The following is an 18,278-nucleotide window of genomic DNA, read 5'->3' as shown; positions in this document are numbered from 1 at the left end:
TAATTTGCTATAAAGATGATTGAGTTATTGTGGTTGAGTGCTTCACTGTGGGAGACCGAAAAGTCTTTGGATCAGGCACAAGACTTTATGTATCAGGTGAGAAACATATATAAATCACATTGACCATAGGATACTTTATGTGACAAGTTAGAAATATATAGAAATCACATTGACCATATAGGATACTTTATGTGACAGGTTAGAAATATATAGAAATCACATTGACCATAGGATACCTGACAAATGTGACAGGAGCTTTTTTATTTGTTATATTGGAAAATGTGATCATGGATAAATATTCAAGAGACACAAGATAGTTAACGCAGTGCACAGCGGTATTTGTATTTCATGTAATGACTGTGTGCTTCACGGGGGTATATTAAACGCTTTGGGCCAGGAACCAGACTGTTTGTCACTGGTAAGATCTTAAACATGTCATTTCAGTTATTTTAACAGTTACTCAGGTATAGTCTAAATGTGCAAATTGTTAGGAATTCTTTACATAATGTGAATCAGTTTTTTGATGAACAAAGTTTGAGGTAATGAAGGAAATATTAAATAAGAAATGTGTAAATGTTTTATATAAAAAAATGTATTATATAAACATGTACACTATACAGACAGATATACATATTCATGTGAGTTTGGTAGAAGGATACATGTTTTAATTTTTACTGTTTAGATTTTTTAGGTTATTTATGCTGTGTCATTGACTTAATTAATATAAGTGTGAAATTACTAAGTGACCATAAACGATTAAACCTATTACCATGTAGTACCCTGATATATGGTACCACAAATTAGATAAAATGCAAGAAATTGGAATATTTTCATGACTAGTAAGAAATGGACGATCAAAATAAGTAATATTTTAATGCAGAGCACTATTTGTCTTGGAGTCAATGACTGTGTGCATCTGTTTGGATTAAACGTTTTGGGAGAGGTACCAGATTATTTGTCACTGGTAAGAAGTCAGACCATTTTCTACTAAGTTTTAATATGGACCAATGCTGCCAGTTTGTTCAGTGTAACCAAATTCTTTCCATTACAAATTCTGGGACGACAGATGAGGAAACACTAGCGCTAAAATCTTTAAAGTGTAAAATGTTGATATGCCTGTGCTTGTATGTGTGTATTGTTATGTGTTCATAGTGCAGTTATCTTTACTGTCTGAACTTCAGGTACTGAAGAATACAACGAACCAACAATTCTGTCCCTGATGTTCTGTTTTCGTTTTACATCATTTATTTGGATGTGTACTGTACTTTGCTTCCCAAAAATGAGCTGCTGTTTGTCTTACATCCTCAGAGGAAGCTGTCCGTCAACCTACAGTGAGCGTCTACTCCAGCACCAAATCTCAGAAAGAGAACACCTTTCTGTGCCATGCCAGTAATATGTTCCCAGAACTGGTCAGATTCCACTGGAAAGTGCACAAAGCTGGAAAGTGGGAAAACGTGGCGAATAGCGACCGCGAGGTGCTGGAGACCAGCTTCTCAGACAAGACGAACACCAGCATCATGATTATTGACAAGCAGAAGGCCGGCGGCAACCGATACGCCTGCTCCTACACACACGAAGCCCTCAGGGAAGGAAAAGAGAGCCAGCCTCTGGAGATAGATGGAAAGAAAGGTACCACTCTTCTGTTCACTACTCTGGCCAGCGTAGGAATTAATGTTATAGTTCTGCTGTTTGAAGTCTTTATCAAACCTGCTGTTTCTAAATAGGATGAGTTCGAGAAAATGACGTAAAAACAAACCTGCTTTTCACCTGGCTTGTCTCTTTTTTTTATACAACATTTAACATTTAATTTTATACTATTTAACTATTAAATGATGTATTATATTTTAATTGTATATCATTCCTATTATTGGAATGTATGTTCAATTATTTTAATGTAAGTACATACTGTGAACTCAGGAGGACAAACTGAGCCGGTGAAACCTCCAGTGCCACAAGAAAAAACCTCCAATGCCACAGTCTGCCAAACACCCAACGACACAGCTCTCTCCACGCTACACCAACCAGATGGTAACTACTGGAAACTACTTTTCTAACTTTTATAACAATTCACAATTGGAGATATACTTTTATTAAATAAACATTCATAAAAATGTACTGCTATTAATATTCCCTTTTAGAAAATTAGAAAATAGAATGTGATCCTGTCATGATGTGTTTATTTAAGTGTTTGAAATGGCTATTTTTTTCTGCTCTGACAGAGTACTTTGGAGCTGCACGCAGTCTGTATCTGGCAACATGGGTGTACACCCTTATGATATTTAAAAGCACGGTGTACTTCTGCGCCATCTCCTACTTCATTTTCACAAAGAACATGAGAAGCAAGCGCTCCCTCAACCGTAGAGCTCCCTGATACAGCGTGCTGTGGGGCTGGGTGATGTGCTTATTCAACATGCCATTCTTTGTGACGCTTGTGCCAGGTCAAACTTGGGCGCCAATCTGATTCTCTCTTTTTAGCAAAAACTATTCTCAAAATGTCTCAATACATATCAGTATCTACAGTATGCACAATTTGTCCTCTTTAGTTTCCACCTATGTTGTTTTTTGTTTGTTTGTTGTGCTTGATTACTTTGTTATGTTTTGAGATGCATGACTTTTTTTTGTTGACCACTTTGTTCTTTCCCTTATACCCATTAAGGACTAAGTGGAGCTTGTATAATGGGATTTTATTTTATTTTATCTTATATTATTTTTGATATATTGTCAATGTTATGTTTGATATAGACGTTAATGCCTTTTTTCACTCTGGCAGGGGGATTGCCAATGGAAACTAACCTTTTGGCTATAATTGGTGCATTTACATTTTAATGTTCATGAATGTACACTGTCCCTCTTGATCAAATAAATACATTATTTGATTGATTGATTGACATAGCAACTTAACGCTGATTTTGTCCTGCTGTATTTTATTATTGTCTTATCTATAATTTAAGATATACTGTGAATTTTTTCTATGTCAACTTCTATTTTAATTTCCCAATCATAGTTTTTTTAGAAACAAATTATTCTTGAGCTATGTACTTTTATTACCATAGCAAAGCATAATGATTAGGCAATATAAGATTACATTAAACTGGTTTACAAATTGTACAAATGATTTAATCACCTGGGTATAACTAGTATGTAATTGTAATGTTAACTATAAAATGCTGAGTTATTCATTCAGATGATCAGAGGTATTGTGTTTCAATATCAGCACATTTTCAATACTCGACATTGCTAATTTCCTTTAATATAATTTTGAAACAAACACTGGTTATTAACAACCAGTTAAAAATACTGCAGGCATTAATGATAGAAAACAAATGTACAGTAGACTGCAGTATTACAACTTTGACTGTTCAAAATGGATTGTGGGTACTGTGTTTTTTAAATAAATAAATATTTGTATGCGCATTTCCAAATAAATAATTCTTTAAAGACCATTTCCTTCATTTTGTTGTATTGTATAAACACGAATTGGCTTTTTATATTTCTTGACCATGTATTTGGACTAGTCAAAAGCCATGGATAGCTTTTACCATACCCCCAAAAAAGAATATTACAATTCTAAAAATATTCAGATCAAATATTTCTGGACTAAAAGTGAGACACACACACATGATGTACATTAATATTATGTGAGTGAGAATCCATTAAAACTTAATAAATCATTAACTAAATTATTCTCCTTAATCCCCTTATCAAGCAGCCAATTCAGTGCATGCATCTGAATACAGTACGAAGCCATTTACACACAGCCACAGCCAGTATTTCAAGTATTCAGGAGAGTATTAATAGACTGGCACTAGATCAGACAGCTAATGTTTGCAAGATTTCATGATTATTCCCCCATATTCAGCCCTGGTATTAAAATAGGGGAGATCACTTGTTCTTGTTCTTTCTTCATATCAAAACACCTGAATGCCTGATTTGTCGTTAAGCATAGGAAAGTATTTTCAGTGACCTTACAGTAGCCATTTGTTTTACTTCATTATGATGTAATCCTAACTGAAAGAGCATTTACAAGTTCTCAACTTAATTCAATTTTTTGTATTAAAATTTATAATGCCTTGATTATAAAGTAATTTCCTAAAATTATAAATAATACATTCAAGATTCTGCTCAATTTCAGCACTGAATTAAACAAATTAAAATGTACGACTTGTAGGCACAAGGTTCAGAGACTGTTTTAGACTTATGCAATTGTACATAAATTGCACAGTGCATTTGTCTTATCAGATTAATTCATCTACATAAACTGTGGTACAACAAATGAACACAGAGCTTTTGAAAGTGCAGCAGCTCCACAGGCGCTGTGGTAGGAACATGCGGTTAATGTGTTTATAATGATGCTAAGCCAGCACTTACTGGAAAAAGTGCAGCAGTTTAACCACAGCGTGATGGCATTCATGCTTATGAGATGGTGGAGGTTGTTTTTGTTAGGCTGCCTTGCATCTGCACTGTTATTTGTGGGTAAGGTGGTCAACGCAAGAGTGCATCACCTACAAAAGCGAAACATAAATGCCTGATTTGACTTGATCTCAGCCCCTCACCCAAAACTGAATAACAGACAAAAAGCATACGTTGGAAAGAAATCTATCATTTTTTATATCAGTTCTTCCCCTCTCAGCCAACTACACAGCAAACACCTGTATTCCCGTGAGTGGGGAGCAGATTACAGAATTCTGTGGGTACGGAAATGTTTAAAGACTTCTGAACTGACGTATTAACTTCATTATTTGCTTTACCTGTTATATCTACCATACTTCTACCATAACTGAAGTATTATTCTATGATATGCACAGTTCCTTGCATGGTGCAATGGAGCAAAAACACAACCAATAACCACATTTTTGTTAAAATAATCAACAGTATATTTATTGTGGCAAATAAAAATGACGAAATATGTTTCATTTCGAAAGGTGGTAATGCGTCACAAGTGCTTGTTTTTCCTGCACACAGTGCATGAGCCCTCATTAGCAGCTGTGGCTACCGGGAGAGCAGCCGGTTCTGGGCCAGACGAGGACCGGATGCGGGCCCAGTGTGGCCCGGCACAGAATGGTGCCGGACGCCGTTCTTAAGCAAGCTCCTCTCTGCGTGGTGTCATCATCTCGGGCCAGAGCACAGAGCACACAATGTCCGCCCGCACATAAAAACAAACTAACTACAGATTACATGTTCATGCATAAAAATACATCACTTCATACGTTAAGAGCATATTGTTGGGTGTCCAGTCAGGTGAGCCCTTCATTGTGTACAGACCTCTGTGTGAGTACATGCGAGGTCCTTCACCAGGACTTGAACGCGTGCATAAAACACAGATGACACAAGAGCACCTTTTCTGGGCCTTGGCCTCATCTGCCGGCCATGCGATGATCAAACATTGGGATCACATGTTATTGGATGGATGCTGTACTGTACATTACTGTGAATATTGCACACTGTACTGTTCATTACTGTGAATATGACATACCTTCCTAAAGCCATCAAGATGCAAAGTTTCAGTCACATTTTGACACATACTCAGGGGAGTGCTGCAGGTCTTTTTTTCAGAGTCTTTCTGCAGTGAAGACATTGGGAGCTGTGACTATGTGTGGAGGGTACAGGGCAGAGCATAGCAGAGCATATCGTACAGGCACAGAGCGGACCCAGAATCCTTCATTCCCAAACCGTAAGGATCCTCAGCCTCCTCAACATCCAGGCTTTGTTCACGTGGGAGATGGCACAGACAAGAAAAAAAAAGTTTAAAAACGGTCTGACAAGCATTTCAGTTAAAATGTCTCTGGCAAAAGGCACTGCACTTCACCAGTCTGTTCTGTGAAATGAAATGAGTGGACCAGGGGTTGAAAAAGAAAATGGTGGCGGGCTCCCCTCCCATCCTCTGGCTCAGACAGGATTGGTGGGAAGAGTGGAAACCATGAGGGTTTGCTGAGCTTCGGTGATGGGGGTGGGGGGTTGTCAGACAACAGTATGGTGACCCCAGCATGTGTTTACGCCACATGGCTGTGAGAAGAGGGTTCCTGCAACAGCACAAAGAGCAGCGGTGAGAATGTGCTATGCTATGCTATGCTATGCTATGCTATGCTATGCTATGCTATGCTATGCTATGCTATGCTATGCTATGCTATGCTATGCTATGTGTCTGCACGCAGCTATGAGCTATGAGCTATGAGGCAGCACTACAGTAAAGACAAACTGGAACACATGTCCCCAGCAACAACACAATGCAAAAATATTAAGAATATTATGTCATTTTTAACTATTTACTATTGATTATTAATAACTATTAGGGGCGGTTTTTAAAATTAAACACATTAAAGACATACCCTGGATTATACAAGATTAGAATTAAAAAAAATTCAGGTTGCACACTTTTTTTAAATTAAACTGATTAAATGAGGGTAAATAAAAACTAGGGCAAATACAAGTTTAAACAGTTGATTCTTAGGCCCCCACTCTAGTCAGGGAAAGTAACAAGAATTCAGATTCAGTGTAGTTCTTTTTTTTAACTGGCTATGAATGACATAAAAATGTCTTATTTTATTTTTACATAACACATTAAGAATTAAGTCTTAATTCACAGGTGTAAACATGGTTTTTGCATTTTACATTTGGGGATATACAATACACGTCTACATCCTTCCTGGAAAGATCTGAAATATAATATTCAGTATGTCGAGTTTGCCTTAAGATAAGTTTGATTGTTTTAATAAGATTGACTCCATAGCTTTCACAAAGTATATTTAGAAAATACTTAATTTCTCCAAATTCAGACTCAAAACTAATATAATGCAATACTTTCAAACCAAATGTACATGAGGACACTGGTATTAAGTACATTACCTGTTAGATAATGGGCTTCTCAGGGTCATATTTATCCTCATCCAATAACTCCTCATCAGAATCTGAAAATAAATAAATACAAAAATATTGGTTGGAACTCAAATCCTCAACAGAGGGGCCATGTGTCACTATTGTATTAATAGAGTGAGATTACTGTCATATATTAATAGAGTGAGATTACTGTCATATATTAATAGAGTGAGATTAATGTCATATATTAATAGAGTGAGATTAATGTAATATATTAATAGAGTGAGATTACTGTCATATATTAATAGAGTGATATTAATGTAATATATTAATAGAGTGAGATTAATGGAATATATTAATAGAGTGAGATTAATGTAATATATTAATAGAGTGAGATTAATGTAATATATCAATCAGAGGCGGATCTTCCATTAGGCAAACCTAGGCAAGTGCCTAGGGCCCCAACCAAATCTGTCTTTATTAGGGGCCCCCAAATCTGACCCCCCCAGCCATTACTTATGTAAAGTAAAAAAAAAGAAACACATTTCTAGTAGAAAAAAATAACAAAAATTTCAACATAACGCCGAACTAATGCCTAAATAATAATTTTCCAGCACACATGCTCCCCTCCATTGTGCATTGGACTAGTCCAGAATATGATCACGTAGTAACGCACGCAGCGCGAAATAACGTTACTTCAAACCAAAGCAGAGGGATCCCTAGAAAGGTTGACCCTGTTGCAAAGCAATAAACCTCCAGAACAATAGGTAATTTGCTTGGCAGATAGAAAACAGTTTCCCTAACAGAAAGTCTGAAGCTTGAAGTTATTTTCAAACCTTTACTTGGGTAGCACTGTAAAACTGAGCAGACATGCAGAATACATTTTAGTAATCTCATCTCGTAACATTCGTTTCACATAGCATTGCGTGTTTAAACTGTGATAGAAAATACGTTAGCTTAATACTAACGTATAGGGGAAATTACAGAGACTGCGCTAGGTATTAGCATCAATTAATTCACGTTAATGTTTTTGTATATGAGCCTGACATTTGCTCGGCAGATAGATAACAGGTTCTGTAACAGATACACTGCCGAAATTGACGGCACGAACGACTGGAAAAATGTATCAGCCTTCCTAAAAGAACACGAGAAGTCTGCTGATCACCTCGCAAATATGGCTGTTTGGCGAACGCTTCAGCAACGGCTCCAAACAGGTAAAGTCATAGATCATGTAAATCAAGAGCTGTTTGTGAACGAAGTAAACAAATGGAGAGAGATCTTGAAAACGTCTGATCGCCATTATTATACACTTGGCCGAGCGCAACTTAGCTTGTCACTCACTCACTCACTCACTCACACTGAACCACTGCTTTGCCTGTCTCTCACTCACACACACAGCCACTGTTATTCCTGTCCACACACAAAATCTTTTCATTGGTCCTGTTTAAATGTAGATGGTGGTTTTCATAGACTCATATCCATTTTGTATTTTAGTTCTGTTAAGTGCAAGATCATTTTGTATCTCTGGCAGAGAATGGAAATTCTAATCTTTCTCTCTCTCTCTCTCTCGTTTGATCTGAGTAATAAACATGTAATTTTGGCAAAGGCTGGAGAAATCTGAAACTGATTTTACTGTGGAGAGTTGAGTGGCAGTGCACTATGGGTTTATTGCGATTCTAAGAGTATTGGGAAGGTTATTTGTTTTGTGTACGTGTTTCAAAAATGAGGGCCCCATGTCTATATTTTGCCTAGGGCCCCAAAATGGCTAGATCCGCCCCTGATATCAATAGAGTGAGATTAATGTAATATATTAATAGAGTGAGATTAATGTAATATATTAATAGAGTGCGATTAATGTAATATATTAATAGAGTGAGATTACTGTCATATATTAATAAAGTGAGATTACTGTCATATATTAATAGAGTGAGATTACTGTAATATATTAATAGAGTGAGATTACTGTAATATATTAATAGAGTGAGATTAATGTAATATATTAATAGAATGAGATTAATGTCATATATTAATAGAGTGAGATTAATGTCATATATTAATAGAGTGAGATTACTATCATATATTAATAGAGTGAGATTACTGTAATATATTAATAGAGTGAGATTAATGTAATATATTAATAGAGTGAGATTAATGTAATATATTTACAGAGACTCATTATGAATATATGCGCCTCAAGAATTAGAACATGAGAGGGGTTTTTCCAAGAAGCCGTGTGGGCTACAGGAAACCTTTATTTTCTCTGAACTGAGCAACAGATAGATAAATATCATGAGAGATGACTGCACCTGCACTCCACCTATAAAAGAAACCATATTAACTGTACCAGAGAATCTGGCAGCAAGTCAGGGAACTTGGCCAAAAGAACTAACGGTAAAGAATAAACAAGATACACTAATTAAAGTATCGAAAGAGAAGAGCCCTTCCAGGCTAATTATGGCAGCAAATGACTCAATGACAGAAGTAGTTGACGGAGTATAAGAAGAACATTGAAATGCAGCTGCAAATCAAAATGCAGTCTTCCACAACAATATCATCTCTCATTGAATATACACAACAAATTAATTTAAGACAAACCATACAACAAAATAACTTTAGTTTGTCTTGAACACTAAACAGGTGTAACCTGACATGGAAACTAAAGTGCTGAGATGAATTTGTTATAATTCAGAAATATTAGATGGTTAGTTTTTACTCTAACCTTTAAACTTGAACACGCATGTCCAATATCTGGACTGCCTGCTTGTAATATGAATAATAATTGTATAATAATAATATGTAAATATATAGATAAATATAAAACAAATATAAATAAAATTGAATTGAACTGGAATGTACTGCCAATTTGAAAGGGTACACGGGCTTAGTTAGGCTATAATGGCCAACTGCTGTTATGTTCATAGCTGAACGTGGGATTTTCACAGTATGGCTTTTGTAAAAACTACACCAGATTTTACGATAAATGCTGGGAATTTTCTAGAAGTCTGGTGTAGGTAGTTCAACTTCCAGAACATAAATACAATTAAAACACACTTAACACACTCTTTGAAATGGACAAGCTTATGCTTCAATCTGAAGGAAATAATAAGGGCCTATAATCTATTGTGTTCCTTCTCTGAAAAGTAATAATAGGTAAAAGTAATACTCTGAAAAGTAATAACAAGGGTTTAGGCTTTCCCAGTTTCCTAATTGAGCATCTTTCTCATCCGTGCCCAATGGAGCTCACCTGCCACAGACTCCGGAGGTGAGTAGAACTGGCCATCAGACATGGGGCCCATAGGGGGGCGCATGAGGGGGGCCCTCTCGGCAGCATCCAGCGCACACAGATACCCTGCAGGAGGGGGTCACCACAACATCAGAACACTTGCTACCGCCACATCTTTTCACTGTGTAAGTATTAAAGGTCATTCAGGGGAAAGACTGTTGGTATTTGTGCTCAACAGTCAATTAAATTAACACCCATGCCTTCAGTCCTCCTGAAGCAACACACTGATTTGATGGAACAGTGTATGGCTCGGTTCAAGTTGAATTTGACAGAAAGTGTATTGGATTCGAATCACAGACCTCACCTGGCATGGCCATTTTTATTAATAATTACTTAAATGAAATGAAATGAAATTGCTGAATGACAAAAATATGATGGTGATATTGGTTACTTTATTTAATGTGTTCACTATATAAATATGTTACTATGCAAATGTGTAAACCAACTGTTAAGTGATGGTCTGCTTTCTGATGGCATTATGGGCACACACTAAGGCTAGGTCTGTGTAGTGTGTTACTAGGCCCTTGTATGTCTGTGAATGTGTGGTTGGTTAGTGGGCCCTGGTAGGTCATTGAAAGTGTGGTGTGTTACTGGGCCCTGGTAGGTCATTAAAAGTGTGGTGTGTTACTGGGCCCTGGTATGTGTGTGAATTTGTGGTGGTTTGATGGGCCCTGATAGGTCTGTAAATGTGCCATATTGTTATTTAGGGAAGTCGGTCATATTTTGAGATTATAAAAAAGGTTTTGGTCACTTAGATTTCATGACAATCTAACATAATTTTTATTGAGATTGATATAGCCCAGCTCACGTCGATGTCTTAACATGCGTAACATATGATTTGGGAACATATTCAATTTAATAATCTAAATTGGGTGCAGAAGAGGTCAGATCTATCATGTATGGAAATAAAGGTTTTCGGATGGTAACACAGGCTACTTTCACTCCTCTTCCCAATAGCATAGGCGACCTACTGTGTGGTGATGTGAAATAATGATCTAAAGCTTCTAGGCTACTGCAACAGCAAGTTCATATCTGGTAACAATGGCATTCAACGTTAATTGACTGTTATCCTACATAGCTTTTTTATTTGCAACAGGTGAGTGAAAGCTTGCTTAACTGAGCGACTGGAGTGGACATAAGGTATTTGCGTAATACAAGGCTTCTGGTGACTGTATGTATAGATACTGACAATATGGGATATCCCACAGACAGGGGAAAACAAGAGCAGAAGTGACAAAAGTGTACATAGATAAGGAATGCATAATATATGGCAGGTTGTGACCTATATTTATGTTGCTGAATTTGAACAGATGGATGAGCCTGAATGCAATCTCTGTCTGCATTTCATAGTGGCCAATAAAAGAGATCATTTGTGGAACATGCACTTGGGCGCAGCACTTCTTCTGCCTAATTAGAATACAATATGGGAATAGAAATGACCAGATGCCAGACCAGATTATTGTGTATTTACGTCATAGAAGACATTCATTTACTGCTCACGGAGCATTTAATTCAAGTCGGAAAAATTAGACTACCTCTTCCCAGAAGCTTAAGTCTTTCAAGAAGTCTAACCTTTTAAAACAAACATTTTATTCTTTTTTTTAAAGCATGCCAGGATATATTTGAACCTTGAGAATATCCAAGATAGATCAACTGCATTAAAAAATAACACAGGTTTGCTCCTTCTTCCTTCCTACCACAGAAATACTTTGCTGGCATAATGAACCATCCATTCAATGAAGGGGACGGCATTGATATTTCTTGGCAGATAGATGAATCAGACTTGGTGATGGTTTGTTATAAGCACGTTGAAATGTTCTCTATCAAAGAAGTAAATGTCGCCACGCCTATATTCACATCCCAGTGGAAAGTATGATTTTTCATCTGGTGACAAATAACCGACCAGGGCAGTGTAAGCTGTTTCCACAAGCTGTTTTAGCTGCCTAACTACGGCCCTTTGTACGTACATGCATGTGAGTACAAGTGTGTGTGTGTGTGTGTGTGTGTGTGTGTACACATCAGTGTGTGTGTGTGTGTGTGTGCGTGTGGTTGTGTTGTCACTGAGGTTGTGAACTCACTATTCTCATCATCAGCCTCCTGTGGCAGCACCTTGAAGTCCAGCAGCCAGGTCTCTATCCAAGCCAGCACAAATGACACGATGGGCAGCAGGTACCCAAACGCACCCTGGGACAGGAGCTGCAGGTTGCCAGGGGAGATAGAAAGAAAGAAAAGGGAGGATGGGAGTGAGAGAGTGATAGAAAGAAAGAAAATGGAGGATGGGAGTGAGAGAGTGAGACAGTCAGATAGACAAGTCAAAGTGTTTATTGTTGAATGCACCAAATTGCTTCAGCACAGCAAAATTCTTAAGACTTGGCCAGCATCATCATCTGCGCAGTAGACGTCATACAGATAACAAGTAACATTTACCAAAAAATAGAGAGCATGACAGCTTCTGTTGTGCTACTGAATAGCATGACCTGGTCACAATGTCGAAGACACATAACAAAAGGACAGCAATGAAGTGACATAACTCATAAGAAGCCTGGTACCTTTGATAAAATGACTTTCGCAATCAGGAAAGCGGTGGTGACTGCCGTTACAATCTGTTAGGAAATGAACACTTCATGAGGGTTGCAATGAAATGACAATCTCTTCCATCAGTTGAAAATACGTAAACCAGCTTATTCCACTACATACATTTATTCCACTGAAGCCTGCGTGTTAGTGGATAAACAATCAATTAAATGGCTCCTCTAAACATGCAAAGATGGCATGCCTCTGCCTTAATTAAACTAGGGTTGAGAGCAAACTCAGTCACCACACATTTCCTTTCTGTGGGGTTTCATCTACAGAGGTCACACTGCCCTCTACCGTCATAGTGTACACATATTTTTGTACTTCTGGGAAATTGCTCTAATGCAAGAAAACTGGCCAACCTACCGCAATCGCCCACCAGTGGCGCAGCTTACACACGGCATATGCCATGATTAGGGATGCGAAGCGGAACACAGCTAACAGCTGACGGGACACCAAACACAAACACAAACACAACACAACAAGTCACAAGGAGATCAGAATGTTTTCACTGCTGGGATATACTCTAAAACAGAAGGAAAATGGTAAGGCTGGGCAAAGGTGTTAAGTTGTTAACACTCACAAATATGTCAAAAAAGGATGCATGGTAGTCGTAGTGCAACACTTCCTTATCCAGTTGGTTTTGAATACCCCCATTTACCTGGAACAGAGGGGGAAAGACAGGAGTATGTGAGGATGTCTTTATATGCTCAATTCATCTTCATCTGATTTTGATATTGGCATCTACTTCAGTGAGGTTCTCAAGAATATAAAAAAAATTCACTTTGTCATCAATCATTAAAACACACAATAGTTTATAAGGCCATATCATGGCTATAATAACCTATTTTAAGTCCAGTGACATGCAATTCTTCATCTGGACTTTGATCTGAAGTGGTAGCCAACCTATTTTTATTATAGCAACAGCAATGGGATTTTAGTTTTAGTAGTTGTAAAATCTTTAACACAAAATGGTCATTGTGTCTGGAGGTTTTTCTCTACTAGGCTGAGATGTCTGTGCTTCCCCTGAGCTGAAGCCATTGTGTAATGTGAATCTGGTGCTTACATTCAGCTCTATAATCCACAGTAGCGTGACAAAGAGCAGGTCAAAGGTCACGAAGAGGCAGAAGGTCCTCCTCACATCAGAGATACATTTCTTCTCCTTCAACTCGTAAGACTCCACATGGGCTGAGAGGGGGGTGGAGCTTGCGGAGCCCATGCCCCAGGGCGTGGCTCGAGAGTCCATACTGCCGCTGCACTGGCTGTCCATGATTGACCACACCCAATTCCACACCTAACCCCGCCCACTGCTCACGTTCAGTGTAAAAGATGCCCACACTGGAGTGACATAATTTGTCACAACTCTCCTGCAAAGATAGGAGGAAACAGCACATGCATTATTACACATACACAATCAACATGGGTGGTGAACACTGTCCTGTAGCCAACATGTGGATTAGTACAGGACAATTGGGTTTTTCTGTGGAAAATACACATGAAATTGCCATTGGTCCAGAGAGAATTAGGTCCCCCCTATACTTGCAAGAACATTTTGACATTGCTTAAATCTGAAATGATACTTTGAGCTCAATCATCATAAGGGGTGGGGTAGGATTAAGGCCAAAATATACTTCTACAACTATACTTCTAATATACGTCTACAACCTTACTCAGTGGTCACGCAATTGCCTCGACGGACTCGTTTTCATTAATGGTTCTCCGACGGTTGTGGGTGTTGCAAAGCAATAATAATAAAAAAAAGATGGCGGACCAAACTCAGTAGATGGTCGTAATAGCACATAAAAGTTGTTTGCTGACTTTCTTTTGCTAAGATTTTTTAAAGTTACGGAGAAGGACACTTTGCAATGTAAAAACCTCGTTATTGTAACTGAAAAATACATCTGAGAGGATTTGCGAGGTGTCTGAGCCAGCTATCTAATGTTAGCATACTACTACCCATAAGGTTAAAAGCAGTGGTGGTCCGTCAGGGCCTTCAAGGCCTTCTCTGCTGGCCTAAACATTATCAGAAAATAAATGTAATAAAATACATTTAATTTTAATATTTTCTTTTCATAAATATGTATTCAATTATTCCCCATAGTCCATTATCTTCATTTCATAGCTTCCAGCGTTGTTAATTTATATTAGAGCTTTCATCCAATCATATTTCAGCTATCATGTGTTGCCACGCTCCGAGAAACCTTCCCCAGAACAGAACAGAATTCTTCCCTGAGGCCTTCAGAATTCACATTGAAGGCCCGTGTACATCTGATTGGTTTTCACAACTGGCTGTTTCAGTTCATTTAAGTTGAATGAACTGAAACAGACAGTTGTGACAACCAATCAGATTTCGAGTTGGCGACACTGGGCCTTCTAGAAGGCCCGGAAGATTTCTTTCCTCGCGTTGAACGTGACACGTAAACGTCCTTTGATTGGATACTGTGGCAGACCGGTGCAGTGCTTCAGTGCTCAGTTTAGCTGGCTAATGCGAAAACGACCTACATCGGTTTCAGTGCTTATTATGCTAGTTGTTTCAATTGGTAAGACTAAATATAATTACATTAACCAACTCAAATAAACTAGTTTACACCAACTTGATAATTCCAGTTTTTGATACAATTACAACGCCATTTTCAAGACGGAACTTTCAAGAAAAACTGGATATCGTGAGGATGGGAAGTTTAATGAAACTGCTTTGCAGGTGGGACAATGCGATGTTTAGTGGACAAACTTGTTTAAGCTCACATAGGCTACTTTCGGTGGACTTAATAAAACTTTGTAGACTAATCGCTGAAAATTGCCTTTTATTTTTAAGTTGTGACAGTAATATCCAAGCGGTCATATAACTGAGAGTTTACTACTCTTAATGTATTGTTAATACGGGTGTATTGATTTTAAAAGCTCCGTAAATATTAATAAAGTCTGTTGTACTCGACTATGTTAAGGTGATGCAATGCTCACTTATACTGCCTTTCTGTATAAATATAATGGTTCGAGAGCCATGGCGTCATAATGATGGTATTAGGAGGTGGATTCACTCAGTTTAACATCGTGTAGGACATCGCTGAAGGCCCAGTCGTGAAATGCACGGACCGCCACTGGTTAAAAGCGATGTATTGCTTCATTGACGGAGACGGATAGTTACTAAATTTGGCAGGTGCACATCACCACGGCGGAGTGCTCGGAGAGGGTGTGCCACGACAGAGAGGGCTCTCCATGTCTCCAAGTCTCCGTAAACGGACAACCATAAATTGGGCTTTAGTCATTTCAGACCCCCTACATACTCACATTTCGAACAGACCATCCCATATTTGATCCCAGACAGATATTGTGGTTATCTGTCTGGCTCTGAGACTATATAAACCTGATGATAGTTAAACAAGAAGTATTTAATACAAAATAAATAGGCTTGTTCCTCTGCATGAGCACATATCCAGCAGTACTATACTTGGACAGATAGTGCTGAGCAACTGCAGCCATGTAGCCTAAGTATATTCACAGGGTAGGAAATATACACCATGTGGTTGTCAAGGTTTTGAGAATGTCAAGTCCTACATATGCATGTTTAAAATGGTGCATGTTAAGGGTTTGTGCGTAACACATATCAGTTCTTCTTTTGTCTTGAAATGTGGTCATTTCCCACTTGCCATTGTAAGGGTGAAAGGGAGCAAATCCCTTTTGACATGGCCAAGCAGGCCTTCTTCTACCAATACATGTTTTAAACTACAACCAAAACTCTATTACTTATAATGTATATATTGTATACTTATAAGTATAAAAATACATCACACCAGTGGTTTGAAATATAAATTATGGCGAAATAAAAATGACATGGGGTCAAAACACTTTTCGAAATAAACTTTTAACAACCCTTTTTGTAGACACAATTTGAGGAAGTGAACAGTAGGTGACCTAGGTCTTGTGACAATCTTAAGCCCCAGATAGTACTGGTACTACTGATTAAATCAGTAAAAGGGCGCACACGTTTGATAAGTCAATAGTGCATTCTACCTTAAGGTTCAAAACATCTTGTACTGTTCATCTCGCTTTGGATAGACCACTATACGTGAATATTGATAGAGTAGCTACAGAGAGTGTCTCAGGTTACAAATTCTGTTTACTGTTAGCGACCCGCTTAGAACCCAAATGTCCCATATGACAAGCCCGTGAGACGTGAATCGCGACCATAACAATATTAAAGCCATAGCTATGCATTTACACACAAGAAGCGCAGTGGCAGATACAATGCATAAATATATATATCACACAGTAGCCTTCTGACAGTTATCTCCCGTGGCGGAGATCAAATCAAGTTCAACAATGTCCCATATTAAAGACGAACAACACCGCACTACTGGTTGGGAAAACACGTCCAGCAAGCTAGCTGGCTGGCTAAATTATTTAGCTAGCCTTCCTTCCACTGCTAGTGCCGTGCTTTTTAGCGGAAACAATTTCGCCCAGAATCTAACTGCATTTGCAAAGGCTACCGATATATATTACCAGGTAATATTATGCATCTTAGGTCTCTTAAATAAACGTTGTCATCCTCAAACGGCAATAGAAAACCTGTTGTAGACCACAAACACACAAAATACATCTGGACATTGACATACTTGAGATACTCGAGATTATCAAGCACTTGTGACGATTAAAATACATATAGCAGACTTAAAAACTGACAGTGGTTAAGCTTACCTTTTCACATATAGCTACATTAGAAGAATGCGAATGCGTTGTTTTTGTCTGAACGGTCAGCTTCCTACACGAACTGTGAGAACTAGAAAGCGATGAGTCATTTGTTCCTGTCGGACAATAATGAAAGCACCCGTTCGTCAATGATCCATGGGATATGTAGTGACCTTATCCTGATCAAGTTTTATTATTCTCCGAACGTTTGCATCGAAATTACCTATTATCAAACAACTGTTATAACAAAAAATATTATTATTATTACTAGAAGTAGCAGTGGTAATAGTAGGACAGCATATTTTTCAAATAATTCAACATAGTCATGTAGGCCTGACGACATTGCAACATCAGCTCTAAACAGTGCGTTTCTAGAAATCACAAAAATTATACTGTATAATGAAGGACTCTTTTGAATTATTAAATAGTGTAACCTCATGTAGAATTGGAAATGAAAATGAAAGGTTAAGAGGCAATCAAATCTTCCTTTCAGATGGCAGCGGGACTGTGGTGAATGTGGCCTTTGGGTGGGCCTGTTTCACTGCAGAAAATTCAAGCCCTCTACGAACTTTCTCTCCTCACTTTGTGGGTCTGCTTCCAAGACACCCACATCCCAATTACCACCCTCTTTTCAATGCTGATACTAAAATGGAGAAAATGTTGTTTGTTTGTTTGTTTTGTTATGGCATACACGCTAAAAAATATTTTACATCATGATTGTGAATAATAATAAAAAACTTTTCAAAGTAAGAGAGTTAAACTGGCAACAGTAAACTGCTGTATGCCATGCTGTTTAGAATTTAACTGCATTAATGGTAGGCTTACATTCTGATCACTATCAATAAGACACATATGCACTGACAAAAAAAAGGCTAGCTCTGTGAGTCTCCTGTTACTCTCAGAGTTGAAACATTTTACTTAG

At 38.0% G+C, this 18,278-nt stretch overlaps 1 protein-coding gene across 1 annotated transcript; it reads right to left on the bottom strand.

Moving 5' to 3' along the window:
- Positions 1–4,856: 4,856 nt before the first annotated feature.
- Positions 4,857–17,504, bottom strand: stard3nl (STARD3 N-terminal like). The gene is made up of 9 exons (XM_080859673.1): positions 17,366–17,504; positions 13,737–14,037; positions 13,254–13,331; positions 13,037–13,114; positions 12,646–12,699; positions 12,175–12,292; positions 10,058–10,162; positions 6,844–6,905; positions 4,857–6,020 (listed from the first exon to the last, which is right to left on the bottom strand). Exons 2-8 carry the CDS (start codon positions 13,938–13,940, stop codon positions 6,847–6,849), a joined length of 696 nt encoding a protein of 231 aa, XP_080715799.1. The 5' UTR covers positions 13,941–14,037; positions 17,366–17,504; the 3' UTR covers positions 4,857–6,020; positions 6,844–6,846.
- Between the last annotated feature and the right edge of the window lie 774 nt (positions 17,505–18,278).

This window comes from Sprattus sprattus (genome assembly GCF_963457725.1).
Source record: "Sprattus sprattus genome assembly, chromosome: 20".
Taxonomy (NCBI): domain Eukaryota; kingdom Metazoa; phylum Chordata; class Actinopteri; order Clupeiformes; family Clupeidae; genus Sprattus; species Sprattus sprattus.
The sequence above is the reverse complement of the archived record's forward strand: the minus strand, read 5'-3'. Positions and strand labels throughout refer to the sequence as shown.